At 40.3% G+C, this 22,654-nt stretch overlaps 1 protein-coding gene across 4 annotated transcripts in view; it reads right to left on the reverse strand.

Moving 5' to 3' along the window:
* Positions 1-10,203: 10,203 nt before the first annotated feature.
* tafa4b (TAFA chemokine like family member 4b) overlaps positions 10,204-22,654 on the reverse strand; it is a 45,892-nt gene continuing 33,441 nt past the window's right edge. For all 4 annotated transcript variants that reach the window (XM_046874634.1, XM_046874632.1, XM_046874635.1 and 1 more), the window contains exons 5-6: positions 14,828-14,952; positions 10,204-12,274 (exon numbers count right to left, since the gene is read on the reverse strand). In XM_046874634.1, the coding sequence (XP_046730590.1) occupies positions 12,263-12,274; positions 14,828-14,952 (137 nt within the window). In that variant the 3' untranslated portion in view covers positions 10,204-12,262. The remainder of the gene's footprint in view (positions 12,275-14,827; positions 14,953-22,654) is intronic.

Here is a 22,654-nt window from a genome sequence, read left to right on the forward strand (position 1 = left end):
TGGCTACCATTTTTATCCCTCCTTAGTCATTACAAAGGTTTAATATATCCAGAAATGCAAATGAGACCAGAACTTAATGACATCATCATCTGCAGCTCCCTGACCAGCACGTCTTTTATCACTCATTGTTTGCAATTTTGATTTAACTGATTTAAAAAACAAAAGAAACAAAAGCAAGAACAAAACAGCAATACAAAAGTAAGGAAAACAAGAAAAGATTTTAATTAAACAGCAACCAGGGCACAGTCATATGTGGTTCTTCCCCAAAGCACAAAGTTGAAGGCACACAATTTCACAGGACGTCTTTGGATGTGAAAGCATCAAACGCTCCCTTCACTCGAACTAGGAGACTAAACCTGCACCAGCATGAAAACGCCTCTGTGCACAAAATCAGCTCCATGAAGATATGCTTTATATGAGTTGGAAAATGTTGAAAAAAGATCTCTGGCTATAGAACTCTGACCTCAACCCTATTGAACATACACGCCTTCATCAGTATCTGACTTTACTACACTCTTGTTGCTGAATGAATCTCCACAAAATCGCTTTCGTTTTTGTATTGGTTTCTAATGCTGTCGCTCCCACCAACATGCATAGATGGATCAAATTTGGATTCCAACCAGTTAAATTATGCGCTCGAACCTCTTTCACTTCACATTAGCTCAAGTGCAAAGACAAAACAAACTCGAAGTGTCACCGACGTGAGAGACAACAGCACCAACAGTAAGATGCTCTAGATGAACCCGTGAGCAAGACAAAGTGACATGCAAACGCAAACATCAAGGCTAATTAAAGCCAAGTCTCCACACACACACACACACACACACTCTCCCAACCATCTGACGTGCCATCACAGCTGAGGAAAACACACACATCGGCCTCAGCCGGAGACGCTCAGTGGCTTCAGGGTAGAAAAGTTTCAGGAGGAGGAGAAAAGCTGTGAGCTGAAAACACCCCCTGTACCGACTGCACTGCCTGCAACACGCAGCCACAATAAATCATCACATTCGCTGACAACAAAAGCTTCATTGTCAAAGAGAAATCCCAGCTTTGCATCCCCCCCCTCCTTTCCATCTGTTTCTGCATTGTCATCTGCTACTAATTAGTCAACGCAGGTACAAAAGTGAGGAGAGACAAAGAGAGAGAGAGAGAGAGAGAGAGAGAGAGAGAGAGAAGACAAACAATGGAAATTGGTGAAACCTCAGTGAATGAGAAAGCTGCTGAAAGCCGAAGACAGACGAAAAACAATGAGAGAGAAAATGAGTGGAAATATATAAATTATAGCTGTTCCTGTGAAACTCTCAAGTCAACACTGATTTCTTTAGTGAAAACGCTTTTCTGGGTTCGCATTCGATACAGGGTTAAGAAACCACCCGGGATTTTGGGGAATGAATGAATGAATCAACCAATCAACAAATTAATAAATCAATATTATAATTTAATTGAGCAAACATTATTATTTTCATTTCGTGGCCTCTGGAGCTCAGTTATAATGAAGGAGTTGTGGCCTCTGTACCACAATCCTAATGAAGGAGGCGTGGCCTTTGTGCCACAATCCTAGTGAAAGAGGCGTGGCCTTTGTGCCACAATTCTAGTGAAGGAGGTGTGGCCTTTGTGCCACAATCCTAGTGAAGGAGGCATGGCCTTTGTGCCACAATCCTAGTGAAAGAGGCGTGGCCTTTGTGCCACAATCCTATTGAAGGAGGCGTGGCCTTTGTGCCACAATCCTAGTGAAAGAGGCGTGGCCTTTGCGCCACAATCCTAGTGAAGGAGGCATAGCCTTTGTGCCACAATCCTAGTGAAGGAGGCGTGGCCTTTGTGCCATAATCCTAGTGAAGGAGGCGTGGCCTCTGTGCCTTAATATTAACTATTAAATAAGGTGTGGCAGCAATGCAACAGTGCTGTACTGTAGGTGAGGATTCTGTGTCTGTTTTTCTGGCTTCTAAAGTCGAACACATTTATCACAGTGTTCCTTCACTACAGCAGTCAGATTTAAAACAGATGTAAACACCTTACTGTATGATTAACACATGAATGAAATGTGTACTGCTTTCTTTTCTCTCTTTTGTGTGTGAAACATGTTAGAGCAGGTGCCTTGGGGCAGAGTTGAATTATATGCTCTAGTTGTGTGTGCAGGAAATATTTACACTCCGTCTCTGGCTGCCAGCTGATTTTAAACACTGGTGTATATGTGTATGGAAGAGTGAGTGAGTGAGTCACGGAGTGAGTGAGCGTGTGCCGTGTCTGTGACAGTAACGTGTCGTGGCAGTAAATCAGAGCTGCACGCATTTAGATTCTTTAAATAGCTTCACGAATAAACCCAGATTTCCCCTAGACATGATCTTCGCATCTCATCGGGACGTCCTAAGTGTGTATGTGTGTGTACGTGTGAGAGCTGGTTTTGTTAGGAAATAAAATGCTTGAAGGAAGCAAAGTCTTCTGAGAGGCAGCGTAAGTTAATATCAGAACAAAACGAAGCAAAACAAAAGCTGGAAGTAGGCCGAGTTGTCGGATCTTCCATGCAAATCAATGAGGCATAGCATTTATCTCGGAGGTGAACCTGTAGCTCAAGTCCCTCGATTCATTTCCGATTCCTCTTCTACCTTCATAGGTCTGATGTAAGTGTAAAGAAACACCTTTTCGTAAGCCTTCTCGGACAGATGACCTTTGTGTTGCATGTCTTGCTTGAAAACTGGGTCGGAATAATTGCATGTTGTTTAGGACATAAAATATCATCAATAAACACAAACACACTTCCAAAAGAGTCACTTGTTGGGATTGAAATTGCAACCAGCACAGCTTGAAAGCGCTTCGTCTAAGGTCCAATCTCAAGGGCACACGTGTGATCTCAACTATAATAGGTTCTACCCTCTGTAGTGAGCATGTGCAGGAAGCAAGGATTTGACTGGATTTCGGGTTTTGCTGTGTTATGAAATCAATTCAATATCAATGAGAGGAAATATTGCCAGTAATTAATCCAGTAAATAATAAAAGAATGCAGTATGGGGAGGTGTAATGTCACTATACAGAACAGCAACAGAACAACGAAATGTTATACAGTTCCATTTCTTTTACATGTAAAATTTCTGCCAAACGTCTTACTTCCTCCTATTTCCTCTTATCACTTAGATTATAGCAGCTTTCTACATATCTACCTATCAGCATTGACGAAGGTTTGTGACCACCTGAACATAAGATTACTATGTTCTTTTTGAACATCCCATTCCACATTTAGTCCCCATTTGCTCTTATAATATCCTCCACACTTCTGGGAAGACTTTCCACTAGATTTGTGGAGATTTTTGCTCGTCCGGCACAAGGGTTTTAATAAAGTCAGGTATTGATGTACGTAAAGTCAGGAGGCCTGGGGTGCAGTCAGAGTTCACATTCATCCTAATAAGTTTGCGGTTGGAGCTCTATAGCAGGAGATCTTCCACCTTATCCCATGTGAAGCAGATCTTCATGGAGCAGGGTTTATGCACAGGGGCTTTGTCATGCTGGAACAGATTCAGGTCTCCTAGTTCAACATTCTATACAAAATCTTGAAATCTTGAAATCTAAGCAAGGACTGGAACATTGTAGGCGTGCTGTTAGAAAAAAATGATCCTTGACGGAATGTGAAGAGTCCAGGCCAATGAATGTATTTTCCCAGTAAGTCCAAAAGTGTTTAATTCCTCTTAAATGAGAGCAAAACTTTCAGTGTCTGTTATCTGACACTTTTCACACCTTCCATAATTATTCCAAAATGATGCGTTGGAAAAAAAAGTGAGTGTAGCGCGCTATAACCATAAAGTAGATCGCAACCCGAGAGCAACCGCTTCCTCTTCATGAGGAACGCAAACACCTCAGAACTGTCCGTCTTCTCAGCTCTCGCTGGACTTCCCCCGAAGCGTAAAGATGAAATGGGTGCAGCAGACGTGTGCTGCTCTTTATCCTGTCTGACACGCTGGCGGTGCCATAAAAACATGCCCGTGGATAGAGTACGCGGCCAGCTGAGTTGAGTGGCCACCCCCAGGCTGGTGTGTTATCAGGTGCTGTCACATTGGCTTCTCCCCTGGCACACCGGGAGCGCCGGAGGTCCAGGACTCTCTGCTGTCTCTGGCTAAGCTTACAAAGGTTTTCGGTCCATACAGTCTGCAGTGGTTAAAGGGGTTCCAGAGATTACAGGCTCGGCCATCTGCTTACACCAAAAAGCCATTTGTATTCGTTCTTAAGTTTAAATCTCATCTTTTTCTCCTCAGACCCCCGTGCGATTTTATAATATGATATTGTTGCTTGTCAGACCGTACGAACATGATCCCCATGTCACACTGTAGGATCTCAGTTGTCCTAATGTCAGGCTGTATGACAGTCAAAAACCGAAATACACACATTTTACAAACTAGCTAGCAGCAAACAAAAACAATCTGTAGTGTCAATTTGGTTCATTGCATGCCTCAGTAATAAAATAAAAGTCATACAAACACTCCTTTTCCCTCTATACCTCAGAAAGTTTCTCTTCTTGTTTTACTGTCCACCTGATTTGTTTCGATATTTTCCCTGAGGTGGTTTGAAGTTGTCACGCTACACCAACTGTCTCATCATGTTCGGCAGTCATGTTGGTTCTTGGTTTGATGACCCGCAGAAGAGAAGTCACACTGCAGGAAAGAGTCTGAAATCTTCTGACACTGCCAGAATTTCATCGGAGGATAAAAATGATGACCGGACGTTAATCGGCTGTCGGTGAAGAAACCCGCGATCAAAGACTACAGATTTTAGCTCCGGATTTTAGGAATCTTTTAGGATTTTCCCAAAATTTGTCGCAGACGACCAAATCGTGGCCAAAATCATACATGCACCTGGCTTAAGTGTTTGTGCATGATAGAAAGCCTCCTATCTGCCTGCCCTGCCATTTAAAATAATGCTGACCAAACCAGTAAAGTATTTGAGGTACTCTTCTTTAACATTTTTCGGCTACGTTACAGTTTTTCTGACTATCAAAAATGTAAGCAACTTTGTCTTTCTACTCAACGTAATTTTTAATACAATAAATGTACTCCACTATATTTTAATAGACAGTGACGTTACCAATTAAATTTTGCAGGCAGAATTATCAGCTGTAGCTAATTTATTCTGCAGAAGAGGCGATATCGCCATCTACAGGGTATTGCAGGTAGTAGATGCGATTTTTTCTTTTTGCACCAAATGAAATGTAGCTACTCTACATGAAGGCAAATTAGCATCTTCCTAAATGCCAGGTGTTTCTAGTCAATTAAGGACATGGAGGACTGATGAAGTTGAAGCCAGTTCAAGCAGTGTCAAATTTTTACTAACATTCGTCTTAGCATTCAATATGAATAACATGTTTAAGTACTATTAAGATCAGATACTCTAAGACTTTTACTCAAGTTGTATTGTAATTTGTGACTTTTACCTGTTTTGCAGTATGGTATCTACAATTTTACTCAAGTATGATTTCTTTAGGTATTCCTTACAGCTCGAAGCCGATCACACACGTCTGAAAGTCGGTCCTTTTCGATTCCTCGGTTTAGTCTAGCTGCCCCGTGTAGCTTTAGTGGACAGACAGCTGATTAGCAGTTGATGATATTGAGTGGATTCTAAGTTGCTTTTCTGCTCATTGTGGTGGTAAAGATGGTTATATTAGTCACTTAGTCCAAACTTAAACCAAGCTCAAATTAAAACTGAGCTCAAACTCAATTGTAGTTTGTTCAAAACTGGATACAATATTCTGTATAGAGAAATTTCCATGTGGACGTCACAGGACATCAGCAGATTTTTTTTTGAATACAAAGTCCAGTCCATTTGGAACCAGCAAGTCACACTACAGTCAAAATCGCACTTTCCCCCCATTCTGACATGTGATGTGAGCATTAACTCGAGCTCTTGAACTCTATCGGCTTGGTTTTATGAGATTAGCTGGCTGGAGTGCACAGCAACAACTTTTCACAAAAGCCTATTTTCAGTTGCAAAAAGGCAAAGTGTTAGTGCTTCATGTGATAATCAACGCCACATAGGAACTTCCAGCTCTCTGTTGACATCAACGTGGCCAGCATGTCGAGCACTTCTGGCCATTTACGAATACGAATTAGACCCGACTGAAGACAAGAGGAAAACCAAGTGCGGCCCTGCGTCTGTTTATCTTCAACAGAAGTGAGACGGTCTCTAAGTGGGCTCCTGGGAGATGGAGAAGGAATTTGACGTTCGCTTTCTTATGAACGTCTTTTTTTTTTTTTATCACTCTGATGCTACAGCCAACCGTGTTGAAAAGAAGTTTGTCGTTCAGACTGTTTGTCGCCTCATCCAAATTAATCTCATACTCACACACACTATATTTACACGAGCCTGATCAAGCCTAAGAAGCCCAGCAGGAAAAGACGTTAAGCAGTCAATCAAACTATCGGGTCAGCTGTATGGGGTTTTATTATAATGTATCTTAAAGAAATTCTGTCTTGGTGGTTACTTTGATTTGTTTTATTTTTGGCCCATTAATGTTCAGATTTTAGACCAACAGTATGTTTTGTAGAAATGAAAAGTTTTTCTATGCTATTTTTCGATAATAAATTACAGTTCATTTTGGATTAGCAAGACTATAAATACAGGCAGTCCCCAACTTACAATAGAGATGCGTCCCGATGACCCCATCGTAACTTGAAAATATCGAGACATGGCCTGGTCTAGCCGGGAATTTTAAAGAATGGTGATCAGTGTGTGTGCTGTAATTTGTAAAAAATTTACATAAATTACAGTACATCAATTTACAGTACTGTAACGTAAAAACATTACAGTATACACTATACTGCCAAAAGTTTGCATACATCTGGTCATAAGTATGTTATGTGCTTCTTGAGTCTCAATTTGCTCTTATAATTCCCTCCACTCTTCTGGAAAGGTGGTCCACTAGATTTCATCAGCCGCAATGTTGTTAGTAAAGTCAGGTAGTGATGTAGGTGAGGTTCGGAGGTTCGGGGTGCAATCAGCATTCACATGCATTCCAAAGGTGTTGGAGCTCTATAGTAGGCCCACTCAAGATCTTCTAAATAGGAATTTTGAAAGAGGAGATTAAACTCTGTCCACCACTATCGAGAGTAAGGCATCTCACAAAGCGGGAGACGGGTATGTCCTGACAGCGCCCCAATGCATCGTGTGAAAATTAAAATGCCACACAGAAATTCGTATCGTTATCATCATTGCAAGATGTCGCAAATGTCAAAGTATCAGAACTTGAGTGTTACCTGTGCTTGAACACATGGCTAAATTACATTTAAGCAACAGAAACCGAAAGAAGGTAGCTTTTCTCTCAGGTGCAGTTTTTCTCTCACTCTCAATCTCTACTCTTCTTTCTTCTCTCTGTATCAGTAATATGATCATTAAAGACACTTTTTGCTTATGCTGTCTCTCTGCCTCTTCCCAATTATCCTCTATGATGGCTTATTTACTGTAAAAATACAACAATTTCTCCGAGTCTCTTTCTACAAATGTGTGTGAGTGTCTGTAAGAGAAAGAGAGAGAGAGAGAGAGAGAGAGAGAGAGAGAGAGAGAGAGAGAGAGACAAGCAATCTCTGAGTCCCCAAAGCTTATAATAGTCCTGGCTGTTATATACAGTGTATTATATAACACTGTATATTCTCCTCCTTAAGCACCGAGAGTCGAGTCTGATATCTTTATAGCTTTTCTGTGTCTCTGAACGCACCAGTCTCCAGCTAGGACGAAGCAGCACCTTAAACACACAAACAAACATCGATCATCGAGCAGAGAAGCATGTGAGACATTTGGGAAGCATGAGGTTCATGGTCCGGGCATGACGTCCCCTGGAGACGCAGGAGAGCGCTGAAAGAGCAGAGACATCCACGGTTTACTGTTGAGAGGTCGTGGAGCTCTTTGGGCTCCGCTGACGTTTTATCAGAATGAGCACAGGGCAGCTCTGAGAATAGATCACATACAAAGAGGGAAAAGGTGAGGGTAAGCAAGAATAAAGGAGGGTGTAAAGGAAGGAGTGGGTAGAGGGAGGAAGGAGGAGAGAAAACTAAAGAGAAAAGGATTAATGTTTATGAGAAGTGGTGTAAGAAGTCCTACAAAGAGGAATCATTCATTTTCACAACAACAAATAGTAGTTATGGTCGTAGAGCAGCCGTGGACAAAAGAAAATGGGGGCGGAGTCAGGCGACTATTACTATTAATTTTTTGGTGCTTTTCTGATGTTCCTTCCTACTCAGCACTGAGGTGCAGTGATATTTGTAAAGCTGTAGGTTGAGAAGATTGCCGTCATTTTACGCTAGTGAATTCTCAATTCTGATTGGTCAGAAGGTTCCTTCATTTTTTTAACAGCAGCTCTGTCATCAACAAAGCTACAGACTATAGGTTTGTTTTAATAAAAAAAACACACTTTTTCAGACTACCAGCTGAAATTTTGTCTTATGGACTTTAAGTAGAAGAAGTCCATTAGGAAATAGAGAGAATTTTGAGCGTAATGATTTATAATCACACTCTTGGTGTCACCTGAATGAGGATGGGCTCCCCTTTTGAGAAAACAGAACCTCAACAGAACAGAACTATAAATCCAGCAAATATAAATAGATAAAAAGTATGACTTCTTACGTTTTGATAACAAAAATGGTAAATTGCTGTAGTGTACAAGAAAAGAACACTTCTGGTGTAAATAAGTAACTTATAACGGATTTATTTTTATCAATATTATTAGTGGTTGGTCTGAATCTGATGTTACCTTTTTGTGCTTCTAAGTGCACGTCGAATCCGAACACAACACTGACACGCCCACACGTCTGGACGACGGCTGCACGACGAGTGCTCGTGAGCTGAACCCTGTGTGTGTCTGCTGGGACTCAGGGACACTTCAGCTGACCTGCAAAACTCTCAATCCCATAGTGCAGCGTGGGTGGGATTACAATAGGGCACAAGAGTGAACTCGGGGTGGATTGTGTAACTGCGAGAGAGTGGGCATGGGTCAGCATCGAGACACTTGTAGAGGCGTGAACTAGCGTAAGGAAAAATAAGAGCAAGCAGGCAATGGTGGATTATACAGACCAGACTTCGTGTTAGTGATCAGAGTAAACAACAGGGTCTCAGTCGATGCAATAACCAGTACAGGCAACAGATTAGTGATGGGAAGATTGGATTATTTTAGAGATTTGGCTCTTTGAACCTCGTTCTTTTGATCAGAAATAAAATGTTACATTTTCAGTAAGCAGATCCCCAACAAATCTACATACAAAAACTCTGACTATAGTTCCAATAATGATCATGTGGTCCATTTCACGTGACTCCCATAATAATTGTTACTATTGTAAATAAGATTCGGACCAAATAAAACCTGATCTATTGCCTTGTGTAGCGTCTTGTAACAATAGTGTGAAGATTTGGACCAAAAAAAAAAAATCTATTACATTTTGTCACTCTTTTAGACAACTCGTTCTTTTGGGTCACATTAAAAACTCATTCAAAATGAACGAATCACTCAAGAACACAAAATCTCTTTGGCCTTCTACCATAGTTTCTTTGGCACAGGAAACTGGCTGTCACTCATTCCTTTTATTTAATTTGTGCGAGATTGTCCATACACACACTCACACCCATACCCATATACACCCGTATACACATAATTTTCCCTGCACCACTAGAACACAATGTGTCAAACAGCAGATGCTTGCGAGCCTAAAATACCCGCGCTGATATTCCCTGGACAGCGTTGTGGCATCCTGCAGTATCCAGACCTCCGTAACGAGACTTTGAGCTGCAGCATGGCCCAAAAAGTCCCCTGCGATCCCGGAGTTTGGTGCACGATACACTGTGGCTCAGATAGATTTATCACAGCTCAGGGAACACACACACACACACACACACACAAAGGTCCAGATCAGTGAGTGAGTCGGTTCTGAGGAGCGCTGACGCAGCACGGCCATCCTGCCCAGGGAGAAACACTTCACCAGAGAGAGAGAGAGAGAGAGAGAGAGAGAGAGAGAGAGAAAAAGAGAGAGAGAGACAAAGAGAGAGCACCTCTACTCCATCTTGTCAGCAAACCAAAAGCAGATCAATCAAAGTCAACTCCGGCAGTGTGCAAGGTCAAACCCGGCTCCAGTAAATGAAAGCTCTATTAGACTTAAGCGCTGCTGTCTTTCACACAACAGCGATGACTAATTAATTAACGATGCCGGAGAAAACTTCACGTATAAGAAAAACGTCGACTGGTTTAAAGTAAAACTTTTATTATAATGGAGTATTGGGTACACGTTACGGTTCTTCAAAAACACTTCCATCCTTTTCTTCAGATTAAGAGTGCAATGTGATAATCATATCGTTTCGAATATACATAAAATAAACAACAGTGCTGTCATGCAGTGGATCTCATTACAGTCTTTACTTTTTGTAGGGATTTTTTTTTTCAAATGAGGTGGGAATGGAAGACATGTCCGTGTTTGCAATGGTCTCTCCGGAAATAAGAAACGTATATTTAAAAGATGACACTGTTTTATCCTGTGATCTTTTCGAGTCGCAATGTGCATCATTTACCAGACTGGATGCTACAGCTGGGCTTTTATGATTTCGCTATTAATGCTGTCTCAGTTTCTACTGCTGGTTACGTATCTAATCCAGGTTCCTGGAGATGCAATCTGTAAGCACAAAGTTGGAGATGGTGGCATGAAATTTTCCCTTCACTTGAACTGTCCCAAACTTGTTCCAACATGATAATGCCCCTGTGCACAAAGCAAACTCCATGAAGATCACCTGCTATAGAGCTCCAACCCTTCTGAACACCTTTGGGATGAATGTGAACTGACTGTACCCCATCCCTCTACATTACTAGCTGACTTTTCTAACACCCTTGTGGCTAAATAAATCTCCACAAATCTCCCCAAAATCTAGAGTAACATCTTTCCAGAAGACTGGAAGTTAACAGAAATGTTGACTAAATGTAGAATCGGATGTTAAAAAAGCACATATTTTCTGCTCAGGTGTTGACAAACATTTGTCCATAAAGTGTTCCATTAAAGAGCAGATCCAGCAACTTTAGGGCCTTTTTTTGTACATAATTCAGAATCCCAAATGGCTTTTCATTTACTTTCTCAGCTCACTACACACAGCTCAGTGGGTATATAATAACGCCACTTGCCTAAAGCCCTAATGATTCAGCCGTGGAAATGCTTCATGTTTTTATTGCACATTTTTTGGCCACCGTCGGATGTATATTCTGTGTCTCTTAGAAGACACTTTGACCTACTATTAAGGTGCATGTCAAGTTATCATAAAATGATATATGGCCAGTTTACTGAGCTTTTGAGTAGAACTATTTTTTGTGCCTATCCCAAGTCACCCCATTTCACCACAATCAAAATTAGATTCGTTCCTCAATAAATAAAAACGTCAAACAAAGTGACATGGGTATTTGAGGGTACATGTATAGTAGCTTTAGAGATAATTATATGTGTCCTCAAATAATAAAGCGAGAGTGCTTTGTGTTTTTTTTTTCTTTTTCTTTTATCTGTGTCTGACAAAAAAAAAAAAAACACAGCGGCCGGCATTTGCATCATGGTTCCCTCTGGACCTCCTGCGACATGAAGATACGGAACTATCTGGACAAAAACAAAACTATTCTCTAAAAAATAATAATAATAATAATTTCTCAACAAGTGCTTATATCTTACATTGTTATGATCCTATTCAGCAACTCTAATTAGAAGTCTGAAAAGACTTGGTGATTGACGTGCTCGCCGCGGTCTCGAGTGGATTTCAGCTTGCCGATTTGAACCATGGAGATTCACTTGGCTTGCTTACAAACATACACTCCCTACACACACACACACACACACACACACACACACACACACACACACACATACAAGCACATATATATATGCAAAGTGCATCTGCACTTATATACATGCACAAGCACTCGTCTACACACATTTACACACACAAACAGACCAAGGTTGATTCCATCATCCATATAGACCCTCAGAAAAAGCAACTCTGCTACATCCCTGTAGGAGTTCATGTGTTAGGCAAGTCTCTGCCCACGTCCTCCACCACTGTTTGATTTTTTGTTTTATATAAATAGACGTGGTCCATCATCATCATCAGTGTCTTTTCATTCGAACATGGTATATCCATTCATCCGTACGTCCGTCCAGTGTGCGCTAAATTCCCAGTCTGGATTATATCCAGTGTAATCGGGCTACTTTTCCCAGAATAGAAATCCATGTTAAAGAGTCTGAGGTCTCATGGAGCCGTCGGGGCAGCCGTGTTCTCGCTATCGTGTGACCTAAAAAAGGAAAAGAGAAGATAATGACAAGTGTGTTAGGGTTTTTTTTTTCGTCTGAAATAGAAGATGTTCACAGTTCTGGGTCGGAGGATAAACGGTGTCTCTGCTACACAATAATCAGTGTGTGGTGTGTGTTGAGGAGCTTGAGGCGAAAGACTGCGGAGCACTAGTCCACGACCTGCTGCATTTAAATTAGGAAAGAGATAGAAAAAAGACAGGACTCGGGGAGACAAAATGCGCACACACACACACACACACACACACACACATACATATATATATACATACACAAGCACATAAACTAGTTCTAATTTTGGCCCGTAACACTCGCCTCTCAGCCTACATGAACCAAAGTAAAGTTAAATTTCATCAACAAACTTTTCTATTTCCTCCTGAGTGCATGATGCCATTATATATTTCACAAAGCTGCTGGATTCTCCGTTCTGATTGGCTGGAGCAGAAGGTGTTGATTAATTTTCTAACTGCAGTTTTGACAGCTGGTTTATGCTAATCCAAAAGTGTTATTGTTTCTATAGTAACAGGGACTTAAACCTCATAAATGGAGAATGTGAATGTTTTTATGGTGAAGTTTTTTGTGAAAAAGTTTGTTGAGCTTTTTTTTTGGAAGGAGTCTCCAGTTTCAGCGCTTTGTCACAATTTTGCAAAAAACGTGAAAAATATATCTCTATATAAATATTTGCATCATCTGTTTCTATAGTAACAGCTCATTCCAGAAACTTGCAGAAGAAGAATAAAGCTATTTAAATTCTTTATTATTTAATTGGAGCAATTTGTTAATGTACTAGAACAATAAAACCTTTACAATTACCTTAATGTAACATGGCTTTAATGTTAGCTAAAAGAATTGTGGACATAATTTTGGTGTGAGCTTTTTGAACATCCCAGTCCACATTAATTCCCATTTGCTTTTATAATAACCAACACTCTTCTGGGACGATGTTCCTCTAGATTTTGGATTGTGTTTGTGGAGATTCTTTCAGCCACAAGGGTGTTAGTAAAGTCAGATACTGATGTAGCTGAGGTGAGGAGACCTGGGGTGCAGCCAGTGTTCCAATTCCTCCCAAATCTGTTGAAAATAGTTGAGGTCAGAGCTCTATAGCATTCTCATGCTGGAACAGGTTTGGGTCTTCTAGTTCAAGTAAAGGGAAAATATCATGCTAGCGCATCCAAAAACGTCTAATATAATATAATAACACTTTGGAAAGAGCCACGTATTGCTGGAAAAGTCAGATGGCCCAATACATTTGTCCAAATTGCCAAATTAACTATTTGAGTCCAACTAAAAATCATACTGTCTAATTAAAAGCAGTATTTTATTATGCTAAGTTGCATGAAGAGCCGGAAAAAATACAGAAATGTCTAATCAAAAGAGATGTGATGAACCAATCAAAATCATGACATGTGCATACTTCATTTCCAAACATATTATCCTTCAGATGTTCTTCAAGGGTACATTAAAATTGAAAGGTTTTTGATTTCCTTTGGCTATCTCTCTGAAAGTGAAACACTTGTAAATGCACAGTGAATGACACACAAAGACTCTGTAGCCTTTTTCCCAAGAAAGAATGCAAGGTAGTGAAAAGAACTATATATTTTGCTGCCTATAAAAGCATCACAGAGTAACATCTGGCTAACAGCACATCTGGTGACATCTACACACGAAGCCTCGTTGTAATCCCGTAGAGATCAGACACACATTTAAAGCTCGGTGAAGCAGCGACGCATGTGAGCTCTTCTGCCGTGCCTCGCCACATCCCACTGGCTCGCTACCCATCAGGAGGCGGGAGGAACGACTCTCAACCCGGGTCCACCAATCAAACCCCAGACGTCTGGGGTCATCAATTCAATCGAGAAGCCCGTGAGCCGCCATCCGTCGGCCTCGCAGATTTAATTAGGCCTTCTAATTTGAAAGCCTCGGTGGCACCTGTACAAAAACACATTCTAACGACTGTGACAGATGTTGCGCCGTTATTCCGTCTCTCCGAGCAATTACTCTCACGTCGCCTGCGTGCTTCCCGCAACTGTTTTTCTTTTTGCGTGTCACCTGTGAGGAAAAACAGCACCTGCGCTGAGCTGCTGCCGTCGTCCCAGAGCACAAACTGCCTTTCGCAGGTCGCCAGATTATCAATGCTTTAAACGGGACATCTGTCCACACTCGCAGAAGCATCGTCGACGTGAGCTGAGGAGTTTTATTTTTTGACGTGTGCGCAGATTTCTTGGTTTATTTCTCCTCTGTTTGCCACCTGAAGCTTTGTGTTGTTGTCTCAGCTCTTAAACTGTGATAGCGAGACGGATTTATATCTCAGACCTCTTTCCTCTCATCTGCTTTCATTAGCCTGATGCTTACATTCAAGTCAGGGCTCCATTATCAGGTACAGGTGTAAGAGAATGATTATGTCTACTGATTACTATATTAATGTGTGTCGGTAATTTGAAACGAAGTTTCCATCAACCATTTAGAGGTTCTTTCAAAAGTGTCCCAATCTAACATCTGGCTAGTGTTGACATTTTGATCCTAGTAGGCATTCTTACCTTGGTAGTTTTGACTTTGTTGCCGGTGCTGCAGGACCATCCCGTGAGGTCGGGCAGAACCTTACACTCCTCGCCGTCCAGACACGGGTGCATCTGACACCACCATTTCTGCACGACGATGGACGCTGAGGGAGAAGGGGACAAAACGAAATCAGACATGCAAACAGAGGCAGACAGGAGATTGCGACCAGGGAGAAAAAAATAATCTAAATGTATTCACCTCAGACAGGAAATCATTATCGAAAATATATATAATGTGCTCTCCATCCTGTGCTCCCATTACATCAGTCCAACCTTTCAATCTATCTGCTGACATACTCCAAATAAAGAAATGTCCGGCGGAAAAGATGATCGCAGAGAGTCTGCACTAGTTTGCACTACTTTGTAATAATAAATCAGGAAGCTTCTTCTACAAGGACACCTTTACATGTAGATGTCTAAAGGAAGCAGGACGGACTCCGTTCTCGTTAAGCACAAACAAAAGTTCGTTGTCTCTCACTTTGGGAAAAGGACAACTCCTTGTGGCATTTTAAAGGTAAATAACCTCATGTATCATTTCTATGACGCGGATTCGATGCAAGCCATAGGCCATAAGAATGAACTTTATAAAAAAAGCAGCTATTTATATTAACAGCAAACAAGACGTGGACACAAACGATTCATATATAAGCTTGAACTTCAATAGAGGACTTGACGGGGAAAAAAGGGGGCTTAAGAGGCTGGGACAAACACGTGAACACTTCATTGTGAGGTCGGTAAATCATTTTAGGGCAGATTTGAACATGCTTAGGATTATTGTCCTGCAGGAAGATCCAATTGCACCTCAGCTGTAACCTCTTGGCAGAGGTAGCTATATTTTATTTGGAAGAAAGAGAACGCAAAATCTATTGTCTTCACCTACTGATACACACAGTAGTGAAAACAAGAGGTATCAAGCATTAGAGAACAATACCATTAACAAGATATTGTACAGCAGAAATACAGTAATACGCCCAAAAGATTTCTTTGATTGGTTTTTAATCGGAGGATTAAGAAAGGCACGTCAGATAATTATTAGTCAACAAATAGTTTTATAGCAAATGTCAATGTGTTTTGTGTTTATATAGATAGATTCAGCAGTGCTGAGAGAACACGCTTGAGAGACAGTTTGGCGAGGAAAAAATCAATCTACATATGGAATACTGGTCACAATATATTGTTCACTTTCGAAATAATAAATGTATAGCGCATCTACTAAATATTATATATAAATAAATCGTTTTTTACCGATGCAAATATGTTCAAAATGATGCAGTGAATTAGTGAATTCAATGTCACTTTAATACAATAATGTGTTTTACTAAAAACAGTTTAAAATGTTATTCCTAACATTCCTGAACATTCGGTCCCGCTGCAGATTCCTGTGAATTTTAAGATCATCCGCAACTTGCTGTTAGTTAGGTTTCAAATGAGAACATGCAAATTATCAGGGGTTGATCTGTATATCTATTTATTTATTTCTTCAGGTGTTGTTCAAAAGCTCAGTGAACTTACCATACTATGAAATAATCGGCTGAAATAAAGAAAAGAGATCACACTGTACATGAGTTATGCAGTGCTAAATACAAGTTTAGAAAAACTACTTTCAAGTAGAAGGTGAAACAGTTAATAATATAATTTATTAATATATTAATGTTTAAATGGTCCTGAAAAGAACCGTAACATTTTATGCATTTTTGTATAGAAACAGCACGCACCCGTAATAACACTTTTTAAAAAATTATTATTACAAGGAAGCGAGTCTGATTCTCTTTCCACAGTCCAACAGACACTGCGTCAGTCACGAAACATCTGGACAGCTGTTCTGCCTCCGTGCTTTAGAGGTGAATCACTAAAATGTCCTCATATCCTGTCTAATGCGTCTCACCTGCTGCACATTTACAACATATGCAAATTTTTTGAATATTTGCTAACGCGAGACAACGGTAGAATGAAGTTTAGCAATGTCACCTGCTTTCTTTTTTTATGCATAATGGCCTATATTCAACAGCTCATTTCACACACGCACACACACACACACACACACACACACACACACACACACACTTTCGGAATTCACTCCTGATCAACAGCCTGCCACTGATTTGTAGACATTTTTTTGGTCTATGTTCACAGATTTTCTTTCTACTTTATTTTACAAAGTGTGATTGCTAATGAAGCGACCGTGACCTGGAGTATTATAGTTGCCAGGAAAATAGCAAACTAGCGAAAAATCCTCTAAAATAGGAGCAAGGTTGATAAGAAACAAGCTACTGTTTGTGGTCTGCTATATATCATTTAAATGAAACTTTAGCTAAAAGTTTTAACAAGACATCGATCTAGCCCGGTTTGCTAGCAAGCGTTAGCATCCCAATCCGTGTGATGCGAAAGTGTGATGGACAGAGATGGCAAACATACACACATACTTCACTCAAGTAGAAGTGCAGATGCTCATGTTTTAAAAGACTCTGGTAAAAGTTGTAGTTCTGACTGCACTTTATCACCCAAGTTAAAGTAAAGAAGTTTGAGCTCTGACACGTACTTCAGGAAAAAGTAGTGATTATTACTACCTGTTTTGGTGTCACACTGGTAACTGAACCTCACGTCATATAATTATATTAATACAAAAGAATTTCAATTGTTGTTCTCTAATGAATGTATTTAGGCTGAAGATCCATCATATAGAACACTAGCAGAGAAAAGATGATGATCAGGTGATCAGAACGTTAACCCCATACTACTTGTTGCCTTCTGCCTGCTTCATAAACAAGTCAACATCTGTGGTGTGTGAGAGCCAGGAAATAATACACCAGTTGAAAAAGCAGAGCAATGACATGGAATAGGTTGATTGGCTGAAAACGGTGCACAATACGAAACAAAATATTGATCATGTCACCAAATAGATTAAAACCAAAGTAATGAGCAGTGTTGGGCAGTAACGCGTTACCGGTAACGCGTTACTTTTTACAGTAACTAATACTGTAACACGTTACTTTTAAAAATAAAGTAACTCCGTTACCGTTACCATATGGTGCGTTACCCGTTACTTTTTTAAATGGATTAATTTCAGCTGAAGTGTAGACTACAGCCTAACCTGTTTACAGCAGCGTCGCATTGTAGGATTAGTGGATGAACCACTGTAAACAGGAAGAAGACGCACTGTAGGATTGGTGGATAAACCTCTGTAAACATGTAGAAGACGCACTGTGGGCGTGTCTCCGTTTATTCAGGTCTGTGCGGCAGTAATGGCGAGTCGAGGCGAGAGCAAGACGAGTTTCTCAAAGTGGAAATATGCTCATTATTTCACTTTAGTTGAGTATAAAGACAACAACTGTCAAATGTAAGCTGTGTCTTTCTGGTTCGAAGCTCGTATCTACTGCGATAAACAGCAACTCCAATCTGCCGAAGCTCCTTCAGAAACTCCACGCCTCGACGAAGCTAGAAGCTAGAAGCTAACCCGGTGTTCTGTTCTACATTGTTGATAGTTTTCATACTTCAGCTGTGAAAGGAACATTTTTAAGAGCTCAACACAACAGCAGAAGCCACTTAAGTTTTTGATTGTGAATATATTATTCAGCTTGTTTTTTTATTTATTTCAATAATCCTTGTGATATATTCAGTTTGTGCTGCTCTTAATTCAATAAAATAGTGTTTAAAAATTACTTTGTGTTTAAGTCAGTTGTGTGTTTGTAGACCATAACGCATAAAAGGGCATTAATGGGAACATTAAAGAAGGTTCTTTAAAAAAGTAACTAAAAAGTTACATTTAACAGTAACGCGTTACTTTTTGATGCAAGTAATCAACAAAGTAACGGAGTTACTCTTTGAATGAAGTAACGAGTAACTGTAACTAGTTACACAACACTGGTAATGAGTCTGAAAAATCTACTTAAGTACAGAATTAAAGTATTTGTAATTAATTTCTTCCCATCTCAGGTGATGGATTTCTAAAAATATAATAACTAAGAATTGTTGTATGGTAATTTATTTTCTGTGTGTGTGTGTGTGTGTGTGTGTGTGTGTGTGTGTGCTTGAAGAGCACTTTATCGCTCTTCATACTCATACACACAACCCCAGTGTCAGATAGCTTGCTAGCCTACATGCTAATCAATGAATCCTCGCTGAGGCAGGCTGAACAGAGGCGTCCTAACGAGCCACGCTAATCGCTAATCACCTCTCTTTGTCTCAAAGCCAGAAAATCCACTACAGATAAAAGCTTTAAACAGAATTAAATGCTGTGTGTGTGTGTGTGTGTGTGTGTGTGTGTGTGTGTGTGTGTGTGTGTGTGTGTGTGAGAGAGAGAGAGAGAGATTGTTATGGTGTACATTTGCAGTAGCTTCTAAGTGGCTCTAGAGATCAATGACTGTAATTATCTGTAATGAGTGAAGGGCATGTGTACAAGAGAAGAGAAGAGAAGAGAAGAGAAGAGAAGAGAAGAGAAGAGAAGAGAAGAGAAGAGAAGAGAAATGGAGGGATATGATAAGATGAGAAGAGAAGAAGAAAGGAGAGAATAGAACAGAAAGTACAGGAGAGAAACCGAGGAGAATGGAGAGATTGTGTATCTTGTCGTCTATCACTCTCACAGATTTTTTTACTTCCTGTATCAGTACGCTGATTGAGAGTAAATCCACTCATCTCACGGTTCCTCATTAAGCCCTGGCTGTAATGTGGAAACGGAGCGGGGACACGGGAACGCTCAGGACTCGTCTCCGCACTCGAGGTGAGAGATGGAAAAGCTGAGTGACAAATAATAAACCACTGTTTTATTTGTGTGTGTGTGTGTGTGTGTGTGTGTGTGTGTGTGTGTGTGTGTGTGTGTTTCTCTATTCGTGGCTGACTTGTGTGTGACATCATGTGGCGGGAGGAGAAACTGCAAGTCAGAATTGAAGAAGTATAGACGGGAAAGAAAGTGAGGTAAAAGGAAAGGAAGAAACGATAAGAAGTGAGTGACAGTCTTAGCCAGGAAGTGAAACCAGACGTTTTTCTTACGTTTGCTGTTTGTGTTCTTGTTTCATCAATCCGCTAATCATCACGTGTCGATCCTGACGGCATCAGGGGAGGGAGGAGGAAACACGCCTCGCGATAATTGGCAGTTAATGAAGTGGCACTAATTTTCACGTTAGTGTACACCGTACTGTTCTCACTTATTAGCGGGTTTAAAAATATTTCACCACACGAACGCTGCAATCTGAGAAGGTTTATTCATCTGCACTTTTATTACATTCAATTAAACGATTACTTTTGTATGTGGGTGTGTGTTTGAGGTAGAAGATTCGCAGACAGATTCGTAGGCAAACAATTCTTTTCACATTTTGTAAGATTCTAGTTAACAGCTGAATCCTAGAGGCTCTAATTACATTATACTCTGTATTTAGATTTAGGTTCTAAAGGTTCTACTTAGTAGCATAAACTATCTGAGTGGTGATGTCGGGGGATCCTACAGGATCCTATAGACATACGATCACCACTTTGAAATGATTTATTTTACTTCATTGTTTAATCCTACATACATGAGCACATGCCGACTATACACATTGCGGTAAAATAAAAAAGTTAAGTCAAATGTACAATTCCGGTAGGAAATGTTAGGGGTGTATGAAGTTGCAAATGTCGTGTTGCGGTGTTCAATCCCTTTTAAGTTTTAAGACCTTCTGGAATGTAATGTATTACTGAAAATATTGAAAATGGGAAGAAAGTTGTTGAGTATGATTTTTTTTTTTTTGGAACGGTGGAAGTGTTTAACGGAGAGACACTGATTTATATCTAGTTTGAGGCGATGTAACTGTGTGTTGTGTGTGTATATGCTATTTACCTATGGTATAAGAGGGGCCTATCGTATATAGCAATGGATATAATTTTTATATAATATATTATAAAGAATAACAAAAAAGAAATTTCCATCTTGTATCCCCCTAAAACTGTTTATGATGTCTGTGTTTATTATAATTAGTATATGAGGAAACAAAATTATCCATTAAACCTTTAAAGAACATTTGAACATTGATGTACACTGCTGGTGTCTTATACTCCATGTAGTGAGCATGTACACTGCTGTAGTGAGAACATTTATTTACAGTACATAACAGTATTATTGGGTTATTTGTCTAGTAACAGCACATCCTGTGTTTTATTCCTTTTACACCACAGAAGTAAATTCAGTGCAACCTTTATAGGAATTTAAAGATTAATGATATAGACATTTCAGTATGCATTAATTAATATATCTATCTCTTTCTCCCTCTTTCTCCCTCTCTCTCACTCACTCTCTCTGTCTTTCTTTCTTTCTTTCTTTCTTTCTTTCTTTCTTTCTTTCTTCTTTCTTTCTTTCAGGTGATCTTATGGCATTGCAAATAATTGTACATTTTTATTGCCAAGGCAAGAACCAAGAAATTTAGTTTTTTTTCCCCACCTTGTATTTTATTGTTAATTTATCATTTACTGGGAAATTGTTATGAAAAAAAAAGGAGTAGTTAAAATATAAGGAGAATAATAAACTTTCTTTCGGACCATCCGGATGTTTGATTTGGCACATGTTTTTACGCTGGATGCCTTTCCTAACGCAACCCTCCCCATTTATCCGGGCTTGGGACCGGCACTAAGAGTGGCTGGGGTTGGTTCCCTGACTGGGGATCGAACCCGGGCCGCAGCGGTGAGAGCGCCGCATCCTAACCACTAGACCACCAGGGAACCATAAACTATAAGGATAATGATAAATATGGTAAATAGGTAAAGTCAACGGCACATATTAACTTACAACAGCTCTCCTCGGGTTAAAAGGAGAGGAACTGTGTACCCACGAGCTAAAAGCTGTGGCGCCTCCAAATCACCTGACGTGGCCCCGCTGACTTTTATTTATTAGGCATGAGGCATTCGGGCTCACGGAGCGACACGTGGCTTTGTGGGAGAGATGTGAGGTCATTCAGAGGTTTCCTCTGCGGCTCCGAGCTACTTAACTGTGATGTTTAGTTTTTATTAGCACAGAGAGAGAAAGAGAGAGAGAGAGAGAGAGAGATTATTTCTCATTCAAGCCTGTCAGAAAGACATGAGGAATTCAATAGGGGAGAGAGAGAGAAAAAAAGAGAGAAAGAAAGAAAGAGAGAGAGAGCAAAAGAGAGAGAGAGAGAGAGAGAGAAAGAGAGAGAGAGAACAATAGCTGCCAGTTCTTATCAAACCAGAGGTGTCCACTAGAACCCTGTGCAGGACTGTTTTCTTAATCCTGCTCCCGCTGAATTTCTGACCATTACCGCCCGCTCCTGCAATGTGTGTGTGTGTGTGTGTGTGTGTGTCCTGTCCCACGATTTTTGTGTGCGTGTCCACAAACATTCTGTCACAGCTTATAAAGATTGTGTAAAAATGTACACAAACCTTAGGGCTACAATTAACAAAATAATAACAGACATAAAACTGTTTATTAAATTGACAGTAAAATAAAGCAATGCTAAAGAGAAGCACCACCCATGACTAATTGTATTGTTTTATTAGCCTTAAAAAACTCTAACTTATAAACAACTTTTAAAACAGAACTTTAGAACCAGCGGGATCTGCTTGATGGTGGGACTCGAGCTACATTTGTTGCGCCCGTGGCAAGGGTAAAACCGCCGCTCCCGCAAGTTTTGGGTTGGGACCCTCGGGATCACAATCCCAATGCAGCCCTCTAGTGTTTCAACATCGCTACAAAAAACTCTAGCAGAGGCAAAAACTAAAAAAATTTTACCACAGTAGAAATCCGAGTGTGAGAGATCGTACACAGGGTTAATCTCAGTTCCAGACTGTCACTTCTACAATTTCAGCATAAATAGGCAGGAATTC

Source organism: Silurus meridionalis, chromosome 19 (assembly GCF_014805685.1).
Source record: "Silurus meridionalis isolate SWU-2019-XX chromosome 19, ASM1480568v1, whole genome shotgun sequence".
Classification (NCBI taxonomy): domain Eukaryota; kingdom Metazoa; phylum Chordata; class Actinopteri; order Siluriformes; family Siluridae; genus Silurus; species Silurus meridionalis.